Source organism: Xyrauchen texanus, chromosome 48 (genome assembly GCF_025860055.1).
Source record: "Xyrauchen texanus isolate HMW12.3.18 chromosome 48, RBS_HiC_50CHRs, whole genome shotgun sequence".
In the NCBI taxonomy this organism is placed as follows: domain Eukaryota; kingdom Metazoa; phylum Chordata; class Actinopteri; order Cypriniformes; family Catostomidae; genus Xyrauchen; species Xyrauchen texanus.
Window position 1 is genome coordinate 6,103,776 of NC_068323.1, and position 27,516 is coordinate 6,131,291.

At 40.5% G+C, this 27,516-nt stretch overlaps 2 protein-coding genes across 4 annotated transcripts; one reads left to right on the forward strand and one right to left on the reverse strand.

The window, feature by feature from the left end:
* Positions 1-616: 616 nt before the first annotated feature.
* On the reverse strand, positions 617-15,509 carry LOC127639647 (ceramide synthase 1-like). Its single transcript, XM_052121772.1, has 7 exons — positions 14,399-15,509; positions 6,843-7,002; positions 5,841-6,021; positions 5,499-5,660; positions 4,099-4,246; positions 2,821-2,942; positions 617-765 (listed from the first exon to the last, which is right to left on the reverse strand). Exons 1-7 carry the CDS (start codon positions 14,654-14,656, stop codon positions 723-725), a joined length of 1,074 nt encoding a protein of 357 aa, XP_051977732.1. The 5' UTR covers positions 14,657-15,509; the 3' UTR covers positions 617-722.
* Positions 15,510-17,918: 2,409 nt separating this feature from the next.
* On the forward strand, positions 17,919-27,435 carry LOC127639900 (tumor necrosis factor alpha-induced protein 8-like protein 1). Of its 3 annotated transcripts, none has more exons than XR_007970026.1 (2): positions 17,919-18,131; positions 19,330-19,432. XR_007970026.1 is itself a non-coding variant. In XM_052122228.1 (2 exons), exon 2 carries the CDS (start codon positions 24,948-24,950, stop codon positions 25,506-25,508), a length of 561 nt encoding a protein of 186 aa, XP_051978188.1. In that variant the 5' UTR covers positions 17,919-18,131; positions 24,943-24,947; the 3' UTR covers positions 25,509-27,435. The 3 variants fall into 3 exon arrangements, 2 of the variants coding, with proteins under 2 accessions (XP_051978188.1, XP_051978187.1); XM_052122228.1 differs by lacking the exon at positions 19,330-19,432 and adding an exon at positions 24,943-27,435; XM_052122227.1 differs by lacking the exons at positions 17,919-18,131; positions 19,330-19,432 and adding exons at positions 23,499-23,614; positions 24,943-27,435.
* The last annotated feature ends 81 nt before the right edge of the window (positions 27,436-27,516 follow it).

The following is a 27,516-nucleotide window of genomic DNA, read 5'->3' on the forward strand; positions in this document are numbered from 1 at the left end:
AACCTGTGTAGGCTTTAAGTTAGTACATATTAAAAAACAAGCCAGCTGATTCATGCACTAGTACTTGCTACAACAGAATAATGACCAGCCCTTTCCCTTTACAACACCTGCAATCCTGGAATTAAAATAAATACAACAAAACAACAAAAGTCTTATTCTAATCAAACATATCGCGGTCCCTGATGAAGACCGCAAAACCTGATTATTGCGTGTTCTACTGGTTTCAAACATGTTCTCAGGCGGTGTACCACCTGTAGGTTCATGACAACATCCTAAATTCCCTGCTGGAAAACCAGCTTAAGATGGTAGCTGGTTTCTAGATGGTCCAAGCTGGGAGACCATCTTGGACTAGGGTTGTCAAGCTGGTTTTTGGAACATGGTAGCTGGTCGACCATCTTGAAACCAGCTACCATGTTCCAAAACACAGCTACCATCTTAAGCTTGATTTTTCCAGCAGGGATTGAACAATCCCCCATTCTACAAAGCAATATGTGAGACAAAGAACACCAAATAACATTCACAGTGCTGTAATAACAATAACAATTATAATTACAGTGATTTAAAAAAAAAAAAACTATAGAAATAAAACTGATCATGGTCGATTTGTTTCTTCTTGTCGTTCTCTTCATGGCTGTCCAAACACGGTGACGTTCTCAGGTTGGAATCAAACTAGGTCACCCGTTACCTTGCAATTATTGCCTGCAGGTGGCGGCACTGAGACGTTATAGATGTTTCTTCTTAGCAGTTCCGTTCTGCAAGTGTTTCCTGAAAGGAAGGACCAGACATAGGCAGAGTTCAGAATGGCGTACTACCATACTTCTCTTCCTAATGTCTGTCTATGGCAGATAGGCAGAAGTAGTAAGAGAAGTGTGGGTAGTGTGCCATTCTGAACTCTGCAATAGAGAAACTAGGGTAGAAGGAGGTGGTCAAAGGATGCATGTGACAGGGTCGTATATCACTTCACTTCAAGGTTAGAGAGATAAGAACAGGACTGATGGCGTGATGATTATCACATCTACGTGAGAGGACACATTCATTCAATCTACTCGTTTCACAGGTTGACTTGAAACGGCCTGGTGCACCTAATGATCTCAGATTGGTACAGATAAAGCTATGATAAGGAGAGGTTGTTTGCTGAAATCATAGTTAAGACACTAGCAGCTAGGCAAGTGGTACAAAGCGGTCTTGATCTTGAGCTGTAGCAAACACTTCCCAACCGTTAAAACTTAAAGAAACGGCCCAAATTGAGCATAGAACAAGGAAGTAATGCAATGTAATACTCCATCTTTTTATACTTCGCTAGTCTAGGTAGCAACCCTGCTAAAAGACTAGCTTTGGCTAGCGTGAATTCCAATGGTGGTCTACACTGGTTTATTCTGGTTAGTGCTCATTTGGCACTAGTTTGGATTGGTGGACCAGTATAGCAGTTTAGCTGGTAAGGCTAAATCAGCATAGTAGGTCTAGTAAAGCTAGTTAACCAAGGTAGTCTTGTTAGGAAAACCTAATAAAGCACTGATCACCAGCTATGTTGGTCTTTTAAGGTAGTGGGCGATTCTCACTAAAATGGTCAAGATAATGTCCTGGTCCAATTTTATTCCAAAATCATAAGTGGGGCCTGGGTAGCTCGGCGAGTATTGGCGCTGACTACCACCCCCTGGGCATGCTGAGTGACTTTAGCCAGGTCTCCTAAGCAACCAAATTGGCCTGGTTGCTAGGGAGGGTAGAGTCACTTGGGGTAACCTCCTCGTGGTCGCTATAAAGTGGTTCTCGCTCTCGGTAGGACATGTGGTGAGTTGTGTGTGGATGCCGTGGAGAATAGCGTGAAGCCTCCACACGCTAGGTCTCCGCAGTAACACGCTCAACAAGCCACGTGATAAGAAGCGCGGATTGACGGTCTCAGACGCGGAGGCAACTGAAATTCATCCTCCGCCACCCGGATTGAGGCGAGCCGCTATGCCACTACAAGGACTGGGAATTGAGCGTTCCAAATTTGGGAGAAAATCACAAAAAACATCGGAATGGTCCTAAACGTCTGCAAGTTTCTTATTTTTAGTATTGATTTGGCAATTTGACCTGGACATTTTCATTCCAGGTTTCGTGAGAATCTCCATACTTCGCCATTATTGTTACACTCTCCGTTCACACACGTATTCCCAAAGTTGCTCATCCACACTATAAACATCTAAAAACACTTAAATCTCCTTCTGTGCATGCAAAATATCACTGTTCCATGTCTGAAACGCTATAGTCCAATTCCATGTAAACTTTCTGTCGCCTTATAGGAATGTAATGTGAAGGTTGTACAAGGTAACTTTTATCTTTAACAACGCTATCAAAGTGGATAGCGGGCACAAAAACGCTGCTACACCATGGGCCGCCATCTTGATTGTTTAGGGCTGGATGGATCACATGACTGCGTCACATGACATCCATTGTTTTTCCAATGCCACCGTTTTCCCAGTCCACTCTATAACTCGAATGCAACGTTTTCAAATATATCCACATGGGAGAGCATTTTTGAAAAGCAAAATGTCCGCTGTCCCAGTGTTGATGGAAGACCAAAACATTGAGAAAAAGATGCGTTTTCAAACGAAAATGTATTAGTGTGTACATGGCCTTAGCTACTTAAGTTTATCATCTCTTGGTGAAGCAAAATTATATTTTGATGTAAGACGGGTAAGTTACAGCAGTGTTTTTTGATGGCTTACTGCAACTCTCAGTTCTGCACGAAATCAACTGCTAGAAGACCACAACACTTCCTCTCAAATACATGTGCTTTATACCAGAGCTAACCACAGACTAATTCAGTTATCCACCTACCCTTCGGCAGAGTTCTGATCAGCATCCTCTTCCTCCTTTTGCTTGTCTTCCTCGTATTCTCTGACGTCGTTTAACTCCTTCATCTGGCCTGTCAGGACTTTCACCACAAACAGCACGATGAACTGCAAAAAAGAATACAAAAACTAACTAGCCCTTTTCTTTTAACTGATATTTACACACATTTCAGAGCGGTAACAGCTGCAAAATACAACCTGCAATGGGTCTCTGCTGGTTAAAGAGTTTGGCTAGAAACCCAGTTTTTGTTTCAAGCTTATGAAGTGGAAAAGTGCTCACAATTATTGCACTTACAATGTAGTAATTTTACTTCAAGACACTTTGGATACAAAAGCTAAATACTTGCCAATGGCTAATCTGATGCCACTGATCTCAGGGTAACAAGGTGTGTACGGTGTAAGTAATAAAGATGCAATTTGTGAGGAATTTCAGTTCCGATTCCTCCCAGCAATTTTCGTTCCTTAACGGTTCCATTAACAATTCTTAAAGTACTTTGAGGAAGAAATATTTGGAAATATGTTTTGCACTGTAGATTTAAAAGAACCTGCTCAACGAGTCATTTCATCGGGAATTAGGCCACACTGGTCGTGCTGCTGGTTCAATAGCGGTGTTGTAGTGACACTGAGTAAATGGTAAATGGTCTGCACTTATATAGCGCCTTTTTAACCTTTTAACCCTACACTGTGTCCCATTGGTGGCAGAGCTGCCATGCAAGGCGCTAGCCTGCCATTGGGAGCAACTTGGGGTTCAGTGTCTTGCCCAAGGACACTTCGACATGTGGAGTCATGTGGGCCGGGAATCGAACCGCCAACCCTGCGATTAGTGGCCAACCCGCTCTACCACCTGAGCCACAGCCGCCTGAGTGGTGCCAGAAACACTGTCTGAGTATTTTAGCTCAGTGATGCGTCCACATTAGCGAAAGATGCGCATTTGAGAACCACTAATGGAACTGAAAGTCATGAAATCTTTTGGTTCAGATTTGGTTAAAAGGGACTTAAAACTACACTTATTCCTAGGATAATACCTGGAGCTAATTAGTAGAATCTGATGTGTTAGATGAGGGAGGTATCCAAAAATATTCATGTTGTCGGTGGTAGTCATGTCACTTTACAGCAACCTGGGACATCTTTGAGTTCCTTTGTTTGAGAGCACCATGGTGATGGATCACTGTGTTCTCCTTTTGGGACTTGGGCCAGCAATCTCCTGGTAACCAGACCAGAGCTATAGCATCAAACCCATTTGTCTAAGTATAGCCATTCTTACCAGGAACCAGTAGATGTTCATGATGAGCAGGATGAAGAGCAGCGTGTTGAAGAAGAAGTAGAAAGGGATGTGGGGAACAGACTGGATGCTGGTAACACACGAGGCCCACAGCACTTTGAGCGGGAACCAGTACAAACGGAACCAAAACCTGTGGAAGAAACCATAAACTAGCTCACTCGTGAGGTACTATATCCCGTTATAGATGGCAAAATGTAACCCAAGTAGGGCATGTTCCTGATGAACATCCTTTGTTGTTGCCTAAAGTCCAAAGTATACTTTTTCATGCACCTCTAAGTCACGAAGGCAGTGCGCAACACAAATTCTGCGTATCTACGTTTTTAAAAATTTTCAGTGATGTGGCAAATTCTGCTGATTTAAATGTCACCACGGTAGCATTATCTAGCTTGCTAACGTGAACGAGGTTTTGTTGAAATTTTAATAATGATTTGCAGTAGTCTTGAACGCTTTAGTTAGAACGGTTCAAAAATGGATTCTTGCTACTTTTGTAGGTGACGCTACGTGGCGCAAATTCTATCATCAAAAGATGTCGTGCAAAAGACATGAACTGTCCATGTCTTTATGCATTATCTGCACATGTGCGTGCCGCTGACTGCTAGAAAAGCATCAAAAAGCAGTCTTAGTTCGTATGTGTCAAACGCGCCAATGTAGTCTCGCAGTCAATGGAGTATACTCTAGAGAGCTAGATGTAACGGCAAGTATATCCTAGCCTTAACTCCAATCCAATGCCTACGATTAAAGGACAATGCTAGGTTGATAGGAATGTTGTTCTGAAATCAACAAAGGATGTGCATCTACCTGTGTACATCCCATTAAACCTTGTATAATGCTTTTTACTGTGTAATTGCATGGCTTGGCCCAACGAAAAGTTGCCGTGTTATGATTTGGGGTTGCTTCAATTGATCAGGTCATGGCTCAGCAACGTCATGCAGCAATAAAATATAGTCCGCTGACTACCTGAATGACCAGGTTATACCATCAATGGATGCTTTTTCCCTGATGGCACGGGCATATTGCAGGACGTCAATGCCAATATTTATCAATCTCGAATTGTGAAAGAGTGGTTCAGGGAGCATGAGGAATCATTTTCACACATGAATTGGCCACCACAGAGTCCTGACCTTAACCATCTTAACCTCTTGCAGAAGACTTTACGGAGTGGTTCGACTCTCCCGTCAACATTACAAGATCTTAGCCCAAAATTAATGCAGCGGAAATAAATGTTGTGATGTTGCATAAGGTTTTCGAAACAATGCCACAACAAATACGCACCGTAATCAAGGCTAAAGGCCGTCCAATTAAATATTGGTTTTGGCCAGGCAGTGTATGGTTGCATTAATTAGCAAAACCGTTCAGGTGTGTGATCCGCAAGCGAGCCTCACCAGGTGATGCTAAAGCTAACGGCGCCCATGTTGGACAGGACGTCATTGATGAAGTAGTCTTTCCCGCCCCGGGTCTTGAAGTAGACGTTGAGTTTGGTGAACTCCAGCTGAATGTCGTTGATGTCGTGAAGAAAAAGGACTAGGATGCCAATGTTGTGGTATCTAAGAAAGATTTGATCAGAAACAGTCAAGTCAACTACACCACAATGACAAGTGCTTGCTAAGTTTTATCTGACTGTTTTTATCTCACATTCTCTGAGCTGATACAAGCTACTTTGAGCTGCGGGTATTGTTGTTACTATGGAAACTGGAACTTCAAAAAACCCATTTGGACAGGCAGACCTGAAGGCATAGGAGAACGTGATGAGGGCCAGCGTGATGAAGTGATGCACCACCATGACGAGGGAGTCCTTTCTCCACGCGTCCATGTAGATGGTGGCGTATATGGAATGGCCGTAGAAGCTGCCCTGGATCAGGTACGCTATAGCGATATCTGTGGGAACCGGCATCCCTCTCTTCCAGTCTAGACAAAGAGAGATGGCACAAACCCGTGACATGTGGGTATTCCATGCTAGAAATTATTAATCCAGGGTCATTCTAAACCCTGCGTTAATTTAATCCTGGTTTAAGAATCCCTTTAAGGCCTCTGAAATATACTACAAAAACTACACCATCTCTTCAGCAATGCAGTAATGCTTTATTGTCATTTTGCTTCCCTCAACAAAGTGCATTATCATTTAATGAGACAAGCACTGAGGCAGTTTATGATTGGTTTGTGTGTTGCTAAACAACACTTTGAAACATGTGGCATTAAAGGTTAATGCGTGATGTGAACTTCACAGCCATAAAAGGAACAGCAAGAAATGGAGAATGACCCTCAACTTACTGATGATAAGTAAAACACCGGCCTCATAAAAGAGATTGTTTAGAAGAGCGACTACAGCTCGTATATCTACCCGTTGATTATCATGTTGATAAGATGGTTTAATATATAATAGCTAACTGTGCCATGTGCTTATGAAGGCAGCACGTCTACCAATCTGATCTTTAGTCATCATTAAACATCAACAATGGTCAAAAATTGTTTCTTTTCCTAATTGACCAACTTTTTTCTAATAAACACACTTTATGGATTCATCACATTGTCCGACTATTTGTTCGTCTAATAACCGACTTCAATTTTATAAGACATTTTATCATATGCATGTATATTAGGACTGTCAATTTAACATGTTAATTCAGTATGGTTAATATATAACAAATAATGCATTAAAAATAAATATGTAATTAATCATGTTTGTTGAATATATATTCAATAAGTGATGTAACACTCATGAAGCTTACCGTAAAAAACAGAGGGAGGATTTTGGAAGAATGAATAGTTGGAGAAAAACAGAAGATAGGTACTATATGACCACGACATGGTGTAGAAGACCAGCTTCCACGCGCTCTCCGGCATCTTGGAGATGTCTTTCGGCTGAAGACAACACCATTGTGCAAAAGGCTGTGGAACACAAGAGGGAAATAAATTCTAGTATTTTGTAGTAATACAGTATGTTGGCTTGATAAAATCTTGACTGAAAGTTGAAATAGTTTTAAAACCGACCGACACAGAGAGAGCAACTTAAAACAGATATAAGGCCATGGGTGGGTTTGTATACATTTGAATTTTTGACAGTTCTATTCCCAACTTACGTTGACGGAATTTTCAAAAAAAATTCTCCACAATTTGGAACGCTCAAATTCCCAATGCGCTCTAAGTCCTCGTGGTGGTGTAGTGACTCGCCTCAGTCCGGGTGGCGGAGGACGAATCTCAGTTGCCTCGACATCTGAGACCGTCAATCCGCGCTTCTTATCACGTGACTTGTTAAGCGTGTTACCGCGGAGACGTAGCGCATGCGGAGGCTTCGCTATTCTCCACGGCATCCACGCACAACTCGCCACCTGCCCCATCAAGAGCGAGAACCACATTATAGCAACCATGAGGAGGTTACCCCATGTGACTCTACCCTCCCTAGCAACCGGGCCAATTTGGTTGCTTCATTTGAAAATTCCGTCAATGTAATTATTATTTTTTTGGATCATCCGCTGTGTGAAAACCATAAGTCCGATCAGTTATAAAACATATTTCTCATTAAATCAGAAAAGTATGAAGGTCTGTACCGAGTTTGGTGGATGTAGCTTGAAAACTGTAGGAGGATTTTGAGTTAGAATCTTTGGTTTCATTTTGGCGGGAAGAAAAAAAAACCTAAACCAAGTCTGCAGAATAACAGTCAAGCCAACAGAAATAGCACTTAGCCTAGTTCACAATCTGCTGAGTATATGAGGGCTATAGAGTCCTCATTTATCGCCACACACAATGCAACACCATAAACTCATTACAGGAGCAACCCGGGGTGCCTTGCTCAAGGGCACATTTTGTAAGGGAACGTTTGTTTGTTTGTTTGTTTTTGTTACTATAGTGATGTCAGAATGATCAATTTGACAGATTACCAGAGTTTTGTAAGATTCAACCCAGCATCCTTTAAAATATTAGTCATAATCTTTACCCTACAGTGCTACACCACTCATTAAAAGGTAATGTTAACGCTTTAGTCCCATTGATTCGGTCCAAGTCACTGACAGACCTAGATAATCCATTTTTAACAAGTTAATCAGATCACAATTGGCCTCGCCATTATGTGCATGCTCCGAAATACAAAGGCTATGCTTCTTTCAAATATTACATTGTGCATTGTCACGTTTACCTAGACAGACAGATGTAGATTGTAGCTCAACTATGCAAAATCCCGCTGTAGCTCTATAATAACAGTGCATGTATTTGCACACTGTTAAAAGATGTAGCTGTTGGGTCAACACAAGCTGTTCGTCAGAAGTACTCTCTCCTCTTGAAACAGTTGTGGATTGGTCACTAAAATTAGCTCATGACATCAAATGAATCGTGACCCAACTATCCCTGTACTATTCCTTTGAGTAGCACCTCATCTTTGGAGCACCTGGGTGCTTTATTAGTATGTTTACATATGCATGTACATGTGCCGCAGTACATACTATCTCTTCACCTCTCATCTCTCACATGACGGACTATCTGTCCTGCTTGGTACTGATGTGTGGACTCCACAAGCCGAACGTCAAGTAACTGAAGATGCGACTTAATCATTTATCTGTACCACCTTCACCCAACGTCACCTGATCTACATTCTCCCTTTGGCCCAAGATGAGGAAAGTAGGACAAGCTGACACTTGGTAAGGCGGGTGGCCATACGTTGGCATCACGTGCCTTCACTCTAGTGATAGTGGGTCTTATTGTATCCTCTGATTGGCTGACAGGGCAGCTTGGCGCGCACGGCAGGGTCTCACCGCATGGCTCTCTATCTCCACCCGCTGGGGTTATTTATGGAGACCAGCTGTCACCAAAGGCCCCACCCCCATACCACTGTCACCGCCTCTAGATTGAGCAATTGTTGCCAGACACAGTCAGAACTGAACAACGCTGATCAGTTTGCAAACTTGAGGGGATAAGTTTACCCAAAAAACATGTTTATCCAGTGTGACAGACTGACTTCTAACTTCTGTTAGCCACAGTCACCATTCACTTCTTATTGTATGGATAAAAGATGCAATGAAAATGAACAGTGACTGAGTAAACGATCTGAGGCTTAAATATTTATACTTAATAAAACATTTAAATTACTGTAGCTCCAATAAGTCTCATGAGTTTTAAAAGATCAATCTCTGAGCTTTAAAATGTTCCTCTGGGAATGCAGATTTATTTTAAAGGTGCTATAAGCGATTTTAGCATTCTTAAGCTATCACGTGACCGAGCTGTTGAATTAGCCACGCCCCCTCATTCCAAAACCCCGCCCTCCAAAGATAATATTGAGACCAAAACGGAGAAAAAGAGCAGCATTCATTGTTCCTGTCAAATTCAACAGTGGCACAATAGCGCCCTCAACTGACAAACATTATGAATCACAGCCTCAATGATCAGCTTCAAGTACAACACTATGAGAACTAGTAAAATGACTGACAGGTGAAAAGTCTCAATATTTTTGTTTGCGGTTTACAAAGACTACAGCTGTCACCGAGATCGGTGAGATATCTCAGGACACTTATTTCATTCATATCTTTAAGGGAGTAGGAAAAAATTAACCAGCGGCAACTTCCAACTATTTATCCGCGCTCTCCCAGAACACGGGATGGTTAAAAGTCTGAACTTGACACCTAAACACAACTGAAACATTTTGTTATGGGGGTCTTGTATGAGAGCTACTTCTCTGCTCAAAATGCAGTTTCCGTAGCAACCGTTCAAGGATAGCAGGTGCTTTTGTTAAGCAAATAAAAAGCAAATGACCACGTCTCCCACGTATGTAAACGGACATCATTCACGATACTGTCCACACAGTGTCATTTCTCCACTGTTTGCCGTTCTCTCTTTGCATCTGCGAGATCTCAAGAGAGCTAAAGGAATAGTCCACCCAAAAATGCATTATTTATTCACCCCTACAGACAGAATGTTCATCTCTAGGTGAACAATCTCACACTCAAACACACACACACACACACACACACACACACACACACAAAGAAAGAGATGCCAAAATGTTGCATTATAGATAAGGACATTCAAGCAGTGATTGTGTCAATAACTTAAGAGAGTCAAAAACCACAGAGCCTAAATGTGTCCTCATTCACACCCGGTCGCCCCACCCCTTGCCTCATACACACACAAACTCCCTGTTGGGTCCAGCTATGCTAACAGTCTCTTCAATTTCCAAATGCTTTGACTGCTATTGAAACAACATGTTAGTTTACTGCTGTCATTTGAAAGACGATGTATCTGAGATCAACATTGACGAAACAGGGCGGCACAAAGAGGAAGCGTTGAGCTGTTAGAAGATGCCTGCTGATACTGGCACGCAACGTCCACTCAGAGCACGACAGCAAATGAGGAATACATCAATACTTATCAGGCCTCTGGGTGGACGTATACTTTAATTGCCTTTCAGGGTCAATACAGGGATGCACATTCCCAAGAGTCACTCAGCACCATGTTGTGATGTGTCAGCACCAACTACATTTGATCCATTTTGATGTTTTCAAGCGGTATTTTGACGTAGGTGCGTTAACTCGTACTTGTCATTATTATCTTATGGAGGGATACCCCTGATGACCTCTGTATGTTAAGAACCACTGTTAAGAAACAGGGTTCAAAGGTTAATGTCTGGACAATGCAAAGTGTGACATATTTATTTTGGTGGATCTTCAGACACCCAAAGTTCATCATAGTGGTGATGACGGTCACCAGGACCTTCATTTTTGTTTTTTTACATACCGAAGAATATTCAACTCATTCTTCAGTACAAGTTTTATAAATCTGTGATACTGGAGTATGTTGAGATAAAAATGAAGCTACAGTAAACTGGCTCCAATGGAAATGTCAGTCAGCGGTTGGTGGCCATTGTGGTCACTTCAAAGGCTAAAACCACATGTGTTCACCTGACCACCAACACACAGACTCACACACTTTCATACACGGTTTACGGGACCGGCCAGATGGCCGCATGCTGTTTGTCTCTTGGATCTGTGAACATGAAAGTAAAAGGGAACTTTAAAAATAAATGGGCTTCATTAACGCTAAGAGCTGATTTCATAAATTGTTTATTAGGTAACATGGCGACAGATTCTGTTACGTATTGCACCCATGTGCTTTAAACACCGGCCATGGTCCACGTGAGACTAAACACTACTGAGTAAGCCAGAAATTATCTCAAGATGTACAAGACAGTCTTGTGTTGCATTTCAAAGTACAAAATACTATAACTGCAACACTTTGTTCATTGCAGAGCTCACTGGGATTTTGCTATGCGCTTACCAGCATAGAAAACCACAAGGGATTAATCAAATGGCTGTACGTTGGGTTTAATGTTATTAGAGGTGGGAAAATGGCCGGGTCTAATGGTGCGTTCACATACAACTCGAATCGAGCGTTTCGCGTGGTGGGATTACATGCAAAGACGTGAATTTGCGGCGGGCGGCGCGAATGAAGCGGAAACGCGAAATCGCTTCATTCGCATGATGCGTCAGCACTGAGATTGTCCGGATGTCACTGACGTAGTAGCAGAAGAAATCAGGAAAAATGGGATGACAAAATGGTTGTATGACATGACGTCAACATTTCTGGGACTTAGACAACAGATACAGAGCAGCAATCATTGTGATCTCGGCCACGGTTGATGGAGGAAAGATACGTTTTCGTAGAAGCCCCTCCTCCTGTCCTTTTCCGGAAGAGAAGCGGGAATACTCGCGGGTTTGCATAACTCGCGCGAACGAATTTAATCCAACTTTCACATTGTATGTGAACGCACCATAATGATGGGGGGGGACTAGGAGGGGCGTTGCGGTCAAAAAGGTCAAAATGCCCCCAAAGATCGCATCCTAGTACAGGCCCTGGGTGGGAATCTTCGGACACCTTCGATTCGATTTCGATTTAAGGAGTTGATTCATTTTGTCCCTTTAAATATAGAGTTCATGATGCAGAACATTGGAATGTTTTGGGATGTGACTTATTCATTTTGGCCAAAATACAGGACGTCCTGACTAACAGAGGAGAGTTGGCAACCCTATTCTGAATGAAACCCAAAGTATGGACGGGACATATCGAAGGACTGTACATTTTAAATGTGGATATCAGCAAAATGTGAATTTGGTCAAAGTTTAGGCATGCACTAGCATATAGATGACTAACACACACACACACAAATCTGATTTAAAATTCTGATTATTAACAATTTTTTATTATTTTTGTGGATCGATCGAAAAATTGTGACATACCAGTGAATACATTTACTCTCCCACCTCTTCTGTTATGTAGAAAGGGACGTCCTGTTTCAACAAGAGGGATATAATTAGCCAAGAACCATGAGTTATTTAGGCCTGAGATGTTGATAAGTGACTAAAGGTCGCTTATCTCTTCATTTCGAAACCTATGCGTATTTTATCTCTGCCACTTGCAAACTGCAGCATTCCCGAGACCTTGCTCTCCCTGACTCGAGGGTTACAAGCCAGACAAGGTCCTGACGCATCGCATATTTCTGTATAAACGTCACGCCAGCTGCCCTGCGCCGTCCGGCATGGTTTCTCAACATGCTGAGGGGAAAGACTTCACTAAAGGGGAAATAAACCACAACACAGTGCAGTCTGGAAATGAGCCCCTATGAGTCATTGAGGTATTGACCACGGAAATGACGCCACATGCTACAAACTTGCACTCCGAGTGCACGTTTCAGCCCCAGCCATTTCAAATCAGGAAGTGAAATCAACGTTCGCCACATAAATGGGTTGAAAATAAGCAAAAACACAAAACCTGGGGTCCAAAGACCTCTTTGCATAGGCAGCTTGTATGTAAACAAACGTAAAATGCAAAGTCAAAGCTATGTAAAACAGCTCTATGGATACTTTGCTACTACTTAGGTGAGGTCTACATGAATTTATGAACCTATGAATATTGACCAAAACACTCAGAGCTCAAGAGTGCATGAAATGCAACACATACATGATGACTTGTGAACTTCATGCATCAATTGGTGAGAAGAAACAGTGCTACAGCTATGAATACGTTTTTTGGTGTTCAAATGGCCCTTAATATGCAAATGGTGTAATGCAACGATTTTTAAATATTCATTGAAGGCGCCAATAATCCTTAAAAACCTGGTGTTTAATTCAACACAGTCTCGTTCTGATCCTGACAGTGCATCGTGCAGATTTTTTCCATTATTCCAAACCTGGTCAAGAAACCGCATTAAACAACTACTATGTAAAATGTATTACCAATGGATTAATGTAGTACCGTTTATCAATAAGGTTTTTTTTATGACCAATAACAATACTGATATCTAGAGAGCATGATGGCTTATGACCTATATAATGCTGATTTATAAACAATATCATTTCATTTAAGTTTTTAACATATTTACTCAAAATTTGCTTAAAAATGACAACAGAAATGATTCACGATCCATTCTCAAGACACTTTGTAGCTTACACTTTATGTTAATATCCCGAACCGACAGTTATCAGCCAATTTATCCACTAATATTTATATGTCTTTGACTATTTGCGTTCACCTGAACTGCTAAATTTGCAGTACAAAGTTTAAAAACGGCCATAGGTATCCTCTAAATGCCAATAATCTCCAAAATGGCAAAATATCGACCAATTATATTAGGTTGGTCGATATCTGTCTATAACTAGTATTTGCCATGACGGCGACTTTTGCGGTAAGTAGAAGTAACATGCCGACTTGATTATCGGCCATTACAATGGCCAAATATCGGCCAATTATACAAGTTGGTCAATTTATATCTGTATCATTAATTATGTTTGCCATGATGGCGACTTTTGCGGTAAGTAGAAGTAACATGCAGACTTGATTATCGGCCATTACAATGGCCAAATATCGGCCAATTATACAAGTTGGTCAATTTATATCTGTATCATTAATTATATTTGCCATGACGGCGACTTTTGCGATAAGTAGAAGTAACATGCAGACATTGTTATCGGCCAAATGCAGATAATCTCAAAATATCGGCCAATAAAATATCCACACTATATATCTGTCTATCGCTAGTTTGACTTTTTGAGTAGAAACCACATGCAAAGATGGTTATCGGCCGATAACCGATAATCTCACAATGGCCAGAAACCGGCCAGTAAAATTCTAGATGGTTACTATATATCTGTGCCTTGATGGTATCTTTTGCAATAAGTAAAAAGCAAATATGGTTATCGGCTGAAAGGCCAAAATGTCTGCGCCTATATCGGTTTGGCCGATATAAAGGCTATCGGTCCATCACGAGCTGTTTTCGCATTGACTGGGACTACTACTTTATGAATACCTGAAAGAAATACGCAGTCAATCCCCTACGCATCTGCGTCCACATGACCGCACACATGAAGAACGTGAAGATCTCGGGCCAGGTGATGTCGGCATGATCCAGCAGGGTTCTTCTGGACCGCTCCAGTCCACAGTCTTTACAGTCATTAAAGGCACTGAACATGACTGAATATGCCCTTGTGGTGAGCTCCACATAACCAGGCATGATCTCCATCTCCATGCCATCGCTGGAGGAACTCTCATCGTTATTTCTGTCCATTACGCTAGAACTACTAGAATAATAGCTATAATAACACCTACAAAAGCCACCTAGGGGCTAGAAAGCAATGGGAACGCACAGGGCCAATGTGCCAACCACCTATAGCTTGGTAACTTAAAGCTGGTTATGGTCTCTCAAGTATCCTCTCTGTCTTTCTGTGTCTTCGAAATTAAGACTGATCAAATACTAATGCTAATTAAAAAGTTATGCCAAATAGATGCCAACATTAACCCCCAATACCAGGGGAAAGAGGAGATAAGATGTATTATAGCCAATGAAAAAATGCCAATGCCAGCTACAGAGATGTTAATGGGTTGGCATCATCTTTTAGCTGCTTAAATAAAAACAGAATTTGTTTTTACATAAAACATGTGTTTTAGCCATACGTCATAGCATGCAGCAGTTACCAAATTATAAATGCACGCCGGTTATCATGAATGATGCTGAAATAATCCGGAAATAGGTTCATAAAATCCATAACCAGTCTGTTTGACTCTTTATATTCCGTGCATTGAATTTTTCCATATACGATATTCTTCATGTGCCAAAATGCGCGTTATTCGGGTTATATAACATCTCTGGGTTTCTTGTCACATCAAGAGGTATAAAGCACAAATAATCCTTCAATATATCCACGTACGGGTTGAAGTAAAATATAAAAAAACGCTAATTGAAGATTAGATCAACCTGCGCACATAAGCGATCATTTTCACAGACGCACATGTCTGTCCGCAACACAAAATAAATAATAAAATAAATTAAGAAAATGTGAAACTGTGCTATCGAAATCAACCTAAGCCCTATATACATCCACCGATGCTGTGAAGAAGTAGAGGTTGGTGAGAAAAAAGCAGATAGTGATATCCGTTTCGTGGAAGAATTGTTCTCTTGAATCGGTTCGTTCGAACAATTCAGTAAATGAACCGATTCGGAAAGCGTCAACGAATCACTTGATGGTTAGTAGCCTCCGCGAGAAATGTAGAAAGTGAGTGATGTGTTTAAACCATAGACATTGGCTATAATAAGCAACGCAATATATGATAATACTTTGTTGTTTTTTCGTTCGCTTAAGTTAATTCGATCTAAAGAAAAACCTTGAAAGCTATATTCTCAATTGAAACAACTGTATTAAACAACTAGGCTAATGGCTAATGTTGATCAAATAGTCGTGTATAATTGTTTCTTTAGCGAATACGTATCGCACGCTGGGACTTTTCACAAGAATTGGTGAATGGTTTTGGCGGTTCTTCGAAACGAATTGTTTGAACGAACCGAGTCTCTAAAATGAATCGGACATTCTAACTCTAAAGGCCCGTTATCTTCAGACAGATGAGCGAGCGAGCGAGAGAGAGAGAGAGAGAGAGAGAATCGGAACGGTTTTAAAGTGACAGTAACATAATTATCACATGAAGTCACTGTGGACCGCAGCGTTTATTTTCCACTCAAAAAAAGTGTTTAAAAAAAAAGAAAAGAAAGGAAAATCATGTATATTATTAATGTGGTTTAAGAATTTACATTTGTAGCTAAGCTCCTATTAAAGTACATTTCATATAAACTCAACGGTTCAGAAATACTATTAAAAACAATTTAATCGGCAGCAAGAAAATAAAAATAAAACATTGCATTTACCCCCCTTGTCCCCCACACTTTCAATAAAACCAAAGTTTCACGAGGCATATGTGTTTGTGCTGTCTTTCATACAGCAAATATGTAAATGTGTAAATTCAAAAGTTAAAATTCACTTGGGGCGTGCTGAGTGACTCCAGTCAGGTCTCCTAAGCAACCAAATTGGCCTGGTTGCTAGGAAGGCTAGAGTTGCATGGGGTAACCTCCTCGTGGTGGTGATTAGTGGTTCTCTCTCAATGGGGCGTGTGGTGAGTTGTGTGTGGTTCGTGGAGAGTAGCATGAGCCTCCACATGCTGTGAGTCTCCGCGGTGTCGTGCACAACGATGTGCGGATTGACGTCTCAGAAGTGCCAACTGAGATTCGTCCTCCGCCACCCGGATTGAGGCGAGTAACCGCGCCACCACGAGGACCTACTAAGTAGTGGGAATTGGGCATTCCAAATTGGGAGAAAAGGGGATTAAAAATAAGATTACAAGGTCAAAAAATTGAATGAATCGTTCACAATAAGATCAATAACACGCATTTAGAAAATAGATAGTGACTTCATATCATGCCAACTTTAACATTGGTATATCTATGTTCTCAACCAAACGTTATGAAATGGTACCCAACATTGTAGACCTATAAGCTATGAAAAGCTTCACAAATGTTTTTCAAATGCACGTTATGCCTTCAATGAATAATCACATCAGTAGCCAATAGACTTTTCTTAAATATTGCACAATAGCATTGCCTAATATTGCCTTATAGATGATTTAATCAACGGATAACTTACAAGATGTCCTGTATGTACGCTTTGCTACATAAAGTGTATATATGCATGTAGTTGAGTGTAGTAGGCGTATTATTGTGGCACGGTTATATTTCAGTAAAACAGTGACTGATAAAACTCATTAACTATTGATTTGGAAGGAGATTAGCATGATCTTAGATTAGCATGATCCCCTACTGGTCAATGCCGGTTGAGCTAAGGTGGCTGAATCTCATGTTAGGACAATTGGATCCCTCAGCAGGCTCCAAACTTGCTAAACAATTCAGTAGATGTTTTACTGACTATCATTGCAGTGATGTTGAATGAATGACCCGCCGTGGAACTTTTCCTCTTGGTTTTTGGGCTTTAGGCTAGTCTAGTTATTTTTCTAGAGCAACAAAAACACAACTGAGCCAGCTTAAAAGTTATAGACTTACAAAGTCAAATTATTAAAGCATTGCCAACGTGCTAAAATAGTTTCCTATTACCACAGAAAGCTTAATATGAGCTAGCTTGCGACACAATCTTCTTCAGAATGATTGACTTTAAACTGACAACCAAATACTGTACTTTCCCAATGGAGGACTGTACTTTTCTCCACAAAATTACACTTCTTAATGAAATGTCCACACGGTGACGCCATCGGGCTGTCTATCACCTCAGCAGACATGACCTAAATTTAAAATAACGAACGTATTCCCCTTTACTGCTCAACTGAATTTCCTCTGGGACATACGAGACTCTCTGCTTTCTGATTGGCTCACTGGGAGCCCTATCCCGATCGTGATTGGTCAATTAGAACGTCACTCACTCAGCGCTCTGCGCCCTCAAGTTTGAAACTTTTCGAAAAGGAGGACTCAAGTTACAAACTGTGGGAACCAAACGCGAATGAAGTGGGTGAATTATTTATACCGGAGCCTCAGACACAACTTATACGTTGTGGTGACATTTTACCGGCCTTATATGAGAGGTTTGATTCTTATCCATGCCTATGTAGGATGATTTTTGGCTGTCAGGGTGTTTGTAAAGTCTAAATGGAGGTTTGAAGAACGAAATTAACACTTTAGACGCGCAGTATCCTGTTCAAATAGGGGAAAGGTGAGTGAATAAACGAAGTGCCTTTCATAACACTTCATAATTCTGCATGGTTTGCATTCAGGAAAACTTTAAAGTATAGATAATTCTTCATTAAATGTCTTTATTTCTTTTTCAAATAGGCAAATAATGATTTACTGTATCTACTGCATATATATCCATTGGTTGAAATTGTGTGATTGATTGATTATTGAAGGTTTGCTATCCTAGCAAAGTAAATGCATGTATATTAAGTGTTGTTTCCATATTTCCCTGTTATTTAAAGAGAATAAATATCAACATTTTGCTTCTATTGGATTAATGGACCCAATGCACAGACCAAAATGTACATCAGGGTAGTAATAATAATAATAACTAGACATGACACATGCATTGTTTTCCTATTGCATGCATGGACCAAACACAAGGATTGCAACATAAATCAGTGTGATAAATATTTGAGATGAAAGCCATTAATACTATGGAAACGCTCGGTATGTAACATGCCCGTAACTCATTGACAGATACAGGGGGATATGACCCTATCTACTGGACTGCAAAGTTCAGTTACATCATGGTAGCTTCAGTTGTAACCAAGGAAACATTAACCGTCAGTGTGCTTTTATTTGTCTGGGACATTCTGACTTGAGATCTTCTTGAAGCCATCTGACCTTTGTAATGTTCTGCACTCAGTAGATATTGCTCAATATGGGCAATAACCGTTCCACCTTTACATCTGGTGATGCCAACTGGCATTCATTATATGCAAACAAATATATAAACAAAGACTTGTTAAAACCATAAAGTTGGTTTTGAACCCTGATCCATGTCTTCCACTGGTCAGTCATGCACATGGTCCCGCCTGGCATATATATTGGTCTATCACTTTACATTCTTCAATGTGGATTCTTCAATGGGGCGTATGGGGTAATGCCATAAATGGTGCAATGCCATAAATGGTGCAAATGAGTTTAATTTGATTTTGAGTTTAAATTCAGATTTAAACAAATGACAAGTTAGTTTGCTCCTTTTGGCGTCATGTCGTATGCACGTTCCAGGCTTTGATGACCTTTGTACAAAATCACATTTAGTCGACCTAAAACCCCATATTTCAAAATTGGCTCATGCATTATTAAACCTCAGGACTATTTTGTGTAACTGTTGTGTGAATTTCTGGTATCATTGTTTATATTGTATTATTGACTCATGCACCTTCCTGCAGGCAATGAGACTGCTGCCTTGTTCCAAAACCTATTACGCTCCCTACATAGACAGCATTTTAAGGCATCATCACTTCTGTGCTCCCGGTATGAATGCTGTTCTTAAAGAGACCCTCTTTTGGCCAGATGTTTGGTCAAACGTATCCTTTGTCAACAAGGCAATCCCATAATACTGTACGTTGCGACGATCTCAAAAGTATAGATTCAAAAAAGTTAAATCAAATAAAAACAACTATTTTACCTAATGTTTGTGCATGCAATGTATTTATATGCTTATTTGAGTGTCACGTGTTTAGCTTAGCAACATGCTAATAGCAAACAATTGAAATGCATTGGGAGACGAGTCTTTATTGCACTTCACGCTGTATGACGCACAGATATGCTGCCTTTGTAAACCGTTCCAAATTGGTCACTTGGAAGGTTCAATTTAATTTAGCATGCTGCCTTAAGCCCGAAAAACAAGGTTGCCACTGAGAGCACTATAGCTTGATTAATGTGAACTGTCCACTTCTATGGTGAAAAAGTCAACAACTGTCATGGCGGAGCAACGGTTTGAAGAGAACATTGCTGGGCAAGTAAGTTCAAGTCAATATATTTGTAGTACTTTGCATGAACAAATCCAATTTAATGGCACAGACATTTGAAGTTAGCTCAAATCGCCCCCTTGAGTGCTGAGGTTTGTTATCGCCTTGGTAACGGAAGAAGGCACGTTATGTATTTTCAACCGTACAGAGCATTGGCAACAAGGTAGCCATGCACTTGCATCTGCGTTCTCGTACTTGCATAGAGTATGTTTCGGCCTGTGTAGGCAGCTGCCCGTGTAGGCAGAAGACAGCAAGTCAGCTCGCTAGGTTCTGAAACGGAGCCAGCATGTCAACTCCATGCTGCACTGTGATTCGAAGAGCTACTCTGGTCACATAACCACACCAAATGAGAGAGAATAGTTGAACAAAGTCAGATGACAGAACTGCTGCTGTTGCACACTGTGGTTCCACGTTGCCTCAGTCCATACCTGAAAACAGATGCATTGAACTCACCAATCACACTAGCTGCTCGCTAGAGTTTGGACACTGGCCTTTTTGTTGGCCTTACCAGCGGCAGGAAACTTCTGAAGCTTGTTTCACATTGCCTTGAGGGGTAATTATTAGAGAGGGCGAAAGAGAGTTTGGTTGGGCGTCAAGGGGGTCTATTATACCTAGTGAAAGCTATCCGTTAGCATTCCTATTCATCTCAATTGCAGTTGCTTGACTAGCGCCTGTATCCCTGAAAGGATGCAACTTGGGCACTCGTTCTGAAAATGTCTATTTTTATAAATGTCGCATAACTAATTACTCCATATTGGAATCAGGGGGTCAGTGTTTCGACTAGTTAGCTTAAAGCTGTAGTGTGTGATTTCTGTGCCACCACAAAAACTCAAACAAACAGAGAGCGTAACATAAATGTCATTATCAGCACAGTACATGTGAACTGTACAGTGCAGCCCAGTTTGTCATTGGTGCATGCACCTGGTGTTGACAAAGCAGTCGTAGTGCGTTGGCATCGCCCTCGGTGGATGGATTCACAGTCAGAATAATAGACTTTGAAAGGCTGAGCGCTTGACCGCGCGTGAGACAGAACGATACATGATAAAGAAGTGTATTCTAACCTTTAGGTAGGCAGTTATCCCCTGCTGGCAGATGCTATAACTGCACCATCATGTGGCCAAAAAGCATCTTTCTCCATTGATACGGCTCCCTTGCCATTTATTCAGTGGAAATTTTTCAATGCAATATATAAATAGTAAAAAAAGTAATTTTAGTAAATTTTTCACTGCAGTATTTTTTTCAGATCTCCAAAATATTGGGCACTGGTAAAACGACTCTTATCTAATAACATTTTTGTTGCTTGTGAAATTATTTATTTTTGTAATATATATGTACACCTGCTTTTGAATGGTTGTCAATGGAGAAAGATGCTTTTCGCCACCAAATGATGTAGTTACTGCATCTACCATAAGTGCCAAACTGTGGATGGATAGGCAGAGATTATTTAGCAGAGACGGGCCACTTCTATTAAAATAAATGGGAGAAATTGGAACACTCATCCAAGGATCTCTGAGTGCCCAACTGTCAACTGATGTAGCAAGGCAGTGCCACCTAACAGGTAAAAGAGCCAATCACCTTTTAGATACAGACATCACAGGTCTGTCAATCAACTCTAGAATGCACATTAGCTATAAAAGCCAGTCAAATTTGGGTTTTAGCGTAATATGAGGTAAAATAAAAATCACAATTGATGATACCAGTATTGTCAGATTTTACTGCTGATTTGAAATATGTTCATTGATCGTAATCTTTCTTGACCAACCATTTATGAGATTTTGGTCTTTCCCATTCAAGTAGATAGGAGCTGCAATGGCATGATTGGAAATGGCCACCCGAGAGCGTTCCAAAGATGACCGACAGTGGACAGACTTGCTAGAAAGACTTTGGTATGGGTCTATGCGGGACAGTAGAAGGCATTTCTCAATCTGTGGGCATTTTCAAACCGGGATGGCCATTTTTCAACTATCCAATGAAAGTTGGGAATCTCAATGAGGTAATCAGTGGGTGTTTTCAAACCAGGATGGGCATTTCTGAACCATCCAGTGAAAGTAGGGAATCTCAATGTAGTCGGCAAATCGTGTAAAGCGGTTGAAAAATGCCCATCCCTGTTTGAAAATGCCCACAGATTGGAAAATGCCCATTTTTGTTCTGCAGAAACACATGTCTCAAGCTGTGACCTGGTGGGTGTGGCCTACAGGTGAAATCACTCACACCCTTACACACCTGAGACAATCAGTTCTCACAGACATACCTTTGGAAAACCTGTGTCTTTAGTCACAGCCCAATAATCTATGGTGTGCTCCACAATCTTTTGCTTTCTGAGTCCTCAAGCATGGATAACATACATCTATACTTCCTAGAAGGTCAGTATTTGAAGCTAAGCAACATGAAACCTAAGATTCTTGTTACAGTTGTTTGTCCAATGGTGAATCAAACACCTTAGGCGGTGCTGGGATGGTTGTGTTCTTCTGTGGTTCCTATTCCAAAATTGTTCATTTCACACCGGTTGATTGCTTGTTCCCGAAAGTGTATTTTTAAAGAGTGCAACAACAGCACAGACTTCCATTGGTACATTTCAGATAATATTTAGTTTCTTTTCACCCTTGTAAACATTGGCACAGATGATAATGTCTGAGAGCTGGTCACTGCCCAGCATTTCTTGGAAAGCATTCAAACATTGTATTCTGCTGCAGCTGGCAATGCAAACCGAGAGAACTTGGCCAAAATGAGACTTCATTCATCTGAACGTACTTTAACTTTGCTGAGTGTTGGTAACTTTTTGAGATTCATATCAACCTACAAGTCTAATTCTTCTGAGACTACATTTCTTTGGAATTTCGAACTGCAAATAGATGTTTTTCATTAGCGTCATCTATGTTTTTTGGGAGTATATGTACAGCATTGAATTGTTTGTTCAGAAATGCATCAAGAATTGTTCTACATGTGTATCGTGTTTGAATTTGACAATCACGATCTCCCCTTCTCTCTTTCTCAAAGGATTTCCCTTTGATCCCAGCAGATATTAATACGAGGCGCAGCAGATGATGTGTTATCCTTTCAAAACAGCCGAGGATCTGTCCTAGTTAGAAGTCTCACTAACTGAGGATACCATCTCCTGAATATTATCCCTGGGAAAAGACACATCAAACATGCTGTTTTCAAAGTCATGCAAATGGCATGTTTCAAAAAGACAATGTTAAGGGGAAGCTACTGGTCTTGGTATAACTTCCTAATGATTTTGCTGGTTTAAGTCGCAACAATTCACCACAATGACCGGTCCTACGTGTGGTATTGAAGCGATCTTTTCAATGGAAGACGTCCCAAGGGAACGGTCATTTTAAGAAGGGGAAATTGTCCTGTCAGGCCTGTGTGAGACTTAGGAAGCCCATTGTTTTAAGCGTCAAAAAGTGTAGCGTTTGCCGAGTGAGAGAGGAAATGTTTGGATGTTGGCCTACTGTTTTATTTACATAAATCTGTGAATTGGCCATTGAGTTTGTAAACGTTTACAGGACGAGTACTGGACTCTGGAAACTGAGTTTTTGAATGAGTCCATGTGCAACAACGATGAAGAGAGATCTTCTATTGTTCAGAGACCGTTTCATGTCTCAACTCTTTTATGAGAATATAATTCTATAAGATCCATTTCCTCAGTGTCCCGAAGCGACACCTTTTGAAGTCTTCATGTTTCATGAATGTCTAACAGGTTTCATGCAATCAATCCTGTAGCATTTTTTTTCTTTAAAGTTTACTTCAGATTTAGTTGTGTTGATTATTGCATCTGTTAAATATTGTATGTTGTGATTGAATGGCATAATTTGGGCCATGCTGTTAATTTTTTTAATTAGTATTTTGTAATGTACCTGATTAGAAGGTTATATAATTTACAGCATTATCTGAGAATTTCTTTCACGTGAAAATACAATGGACGGCAGAATTCAGTATATGTCTCATTGAATCAGAATTTAATAAAATTGGGAAGTCTGTTTGGATACCCAGCCATAGCGGTAATTATTAGCTACGTTAGGTAAACTATTGTCTAATGGAGCATTTAAAATGGCATTAAAAGTGGCTATTCAAATATTGTCAATAACTACACACCAACATTTGGTTCTTGCTAACAAGCTCCTACTGAGTGATGGCTTAATTCAGGCTAATTTAGACCCCGTTACCCATTAGCATAGCATAGATTTTTTTGTTTATACATTTTATCGAATATTTTTTTGCTAGAAAATATAAATACAAACAAGAGTTTTAAATTATATTTAGACATGTAACAAAAACTTAAAAATGTACAAAAATTGCAAACCTCATATAGAATAATAGTAAAATAAATGTATAATTAAACTGCTCGTATAATATCTCCTGAAGTTGATCAACATTTTCTGAAGGTTTCAGACCGTAATTTTGAAACAAGTGCCATCTCTAGATGTTATTTGATGCAAAGATGTTACTGTCTTCATGTTTTAATGATATTCTTGTTTCATTTTGCATGTTTTGACATCAGATGGTAGTCATGTATGTTTTCTAAATGTCAGGGGCGGAGCCAGGAGTTTTTCCAAAGGGGTAGCCAGGCAGGGGCAAGCGATTAGTCTGTGGTGGCACAGAAATATTTGGGCAGCATTTTTTATATCGTCGTTGGGGGTGTGAGTGTATATAATGACTCCCGGGATGGAGAGGTTTGGTGACCTTGGTGTGCACAGTTTTTAAAAAGTTAAGTTTTTACATTTGTAAAGAGATGATTTCACCTCTACAGAACTAAATTGTGCCAAAAAATGACAACCGCAATTGCGAGTGGGGTGGCCAATGGGGTGGCCAAACTTCAGTCCATGGTGGCCACGGCAACCCCCTAGTTCCGCCACTGTCTATATGGACATTCATATGAGGCCTTCAAGATAAACCTCCCTTGTCCTGGATGCTTAACTCTTATTTGGAAATATGTAACCGCTTCTCTGTTTTAAGCTTGCTATTTTGCCTACAGTCTGGAAAGCCTTTATTTTTAATGGCTGTCTTTTGTTTGTGTCTCATTTGCAGACATCATGGATGCTTTCAACACGAAGAGCCTGGCTCTGCAGGCCCAGAAGAAACTCATGAGCAAGATGGCGACCAAGACGGTGGCTAACCTCTTCATAGACGACACCAGCACCGAGGTACTAGACGAGCTGTATCGAGTGACCAAAGAGTACACGCACAACCGCAAGGAAGCCCAAAAGATCATCAAGAACCTCATTAAGATGGTGGTCAAGTTGGGCGTCCTCTACCGAAACGGCCAGTTCAACAACGAGGAGCTGGCGCTGGTGGAACGCTTCCGAAAGAAAGTGCACACTCTCGCCATGACGGCCGTTAGCTTCTACCAGATCGAGTTCACTTTTGATCGTCACGTCATGAGCGATCTACTCAATGATTGCCGTGAACTGCTACACCAGGCTATCAACCGCCACCTAACGGCGAAATCTCACAGTCGTATCAACCACGTCTTCAATCACTTTTCTGACTGTGACTTTCTCGCGGCGCTCTATGCACCTTCGGGAGTTTACCGCACGCACTTGCAGAAAATTTGTGAAGGAGTCAACAAGATGCTGGATGATGGCAATCTTTGACCACTTCCTGTTGTTGTTTTTAACAATGTGATAATTTTATTCAAACATTTTTGTGTGTGTTTTGTGCCTCGGTTAAAAGAGCAAAGAGCTACTCTTGAAATACTTTTGGTGCCTTCTTGACAAGATTGGACGTTGAATGAATGTAGAAGCTCTGGAATGCATGTTTGTCCTTCCAATGGAACATCGTTCTGTTCGACCATTTTGGCTCCTATATTTTTCCGAATCAATTGCCGGTTTGGAGTCTGTTTACAATGTTAACTCAAACGATCCAATGCAAATCTTGTCCGAGGGTCATTTGAGAATGCAGACTGATCGGGCGAAGTGAGGGAAGGGTTTCAGTTGACGACCTTTAACCGAAGAAATTGATTTCAAGCACTGCGAAAACTAAATGCACTGGGGAACGTTTATGAAGCATTTCACCTCTAATTTTAGTAAATGAGTCTGGCTGCATTGCTTTTATCCCTTCCTGTAAATGGACACATTTGAATCTGAAACCCGGAGGCTTCTTGGCAACATGTCTGTTGTGATTCATCTTCAGACAGGAAGTTGAGCATGTGCTCTTTGCTAATGATCACCCCTTTGGGATTTATAAACCTAGTCAAATAGTGGTTTACATTCGCCCTATTTTCGTCTGTCCACTCCGTACTGCCCTACTGATTGGACGTCTTTACCATGACGCAGTTCCTATCCGAGGAACAAAGATGATGTGCGTTAGAACGTTTTACTGTACTACCTTTTCAGCATTCGTTTATTAGCTGTTGAAGGTTTTAAATATGAATGCATACATGACTGAGCCATTATTTCCTTTGATGTATCACCTCTGAATGTTTAGACAAATTAAGAACCCATTGAATGACATCATAATCTTAAAGTCCAGTTTTTGCAGTCAACGTGTTGTAGCTTTGTAGCTGCAGCAATTTCAACGGATTAAAGGAATATTCTGGGTAAAATAGCAGTTAAGCTACTTTGATTAGCATTTGTGGGCTGTCAATTACAACAGAAAATTACAAAGTCTAGACTAACATTGTAAGTGCATCGTTGCATGCACAATTTTTGTATTGTTTTAATAAGTAAAGTCACGTTTTCTTTTGGTGGGAGCTGACTGACAGCCGAATGTACTGTATATTTAACCTGGAATATTCATTTAATGCCCATTTTAGTGGCTAATACTGAAAGAATCACATCTTCAGACCACTGATCTGTGTTTTTTCAATCTTGGTCAATCTGCGCTACTTAAATGACTTTTTTGTTGCTTTGTTGTGTAGACGGCCTATATAAGGTAATTATTTAACCGTGCAAGAGCTCTTTATTTGTATTTTCTGTATGTATGCACTTATTATTGTCTTGTTCTTTTCATGTCAATGACTGAGAGCAGTTTTAAATTTGTCTCGATTTCTTGTGACTAGATGTTGAAGTCAGGCTGAAGCTTATAAATAAAGGATCAAATATTCCAAATACTGAAGGAAAGAAGTGAAACTTCCGAGCAACTTCTCGAACGCTGACAGCGGTGAAACCCATACCTCCTGATTATCTTAAAACCTCTCAGGGTTCAGTCTCGCAGGCTTTTACACTGTGTTTTAGGCCAATTTAAACCGATTAAAGACCAATGGAAACTTGATCTGAGCATTAAAGGACTGTCTTTCAAATGACATGTTTTTACAGTGGAATTTGGAAGGTTTTTTTTTGTTAATCATGAACAAATTCTGTCATTGTCATAATGTTTGCTTTCTTTTTTCCTCCCTTAAAAATTATGTATATAAAAACAGTGTGTTTGTGTATGTATATAAATGAATGTGTCGTTCTTAAGGGACATTATTTCTTTTACTTTGTGAACTGGTGTAAACTCGAGTATTAGTGTGTCTGCCGTGGATTACCGTATGCTAATCTCTCAGGCATGCCAGGGGATTGTTTGCAACACTATTGTTTTTTTTTCCCCAAACAAGAAATGTTTTCTTTTCCTTCACATGGGTTGTAGAAAGAGACTGCAGAATACATATTTAGTATGAAG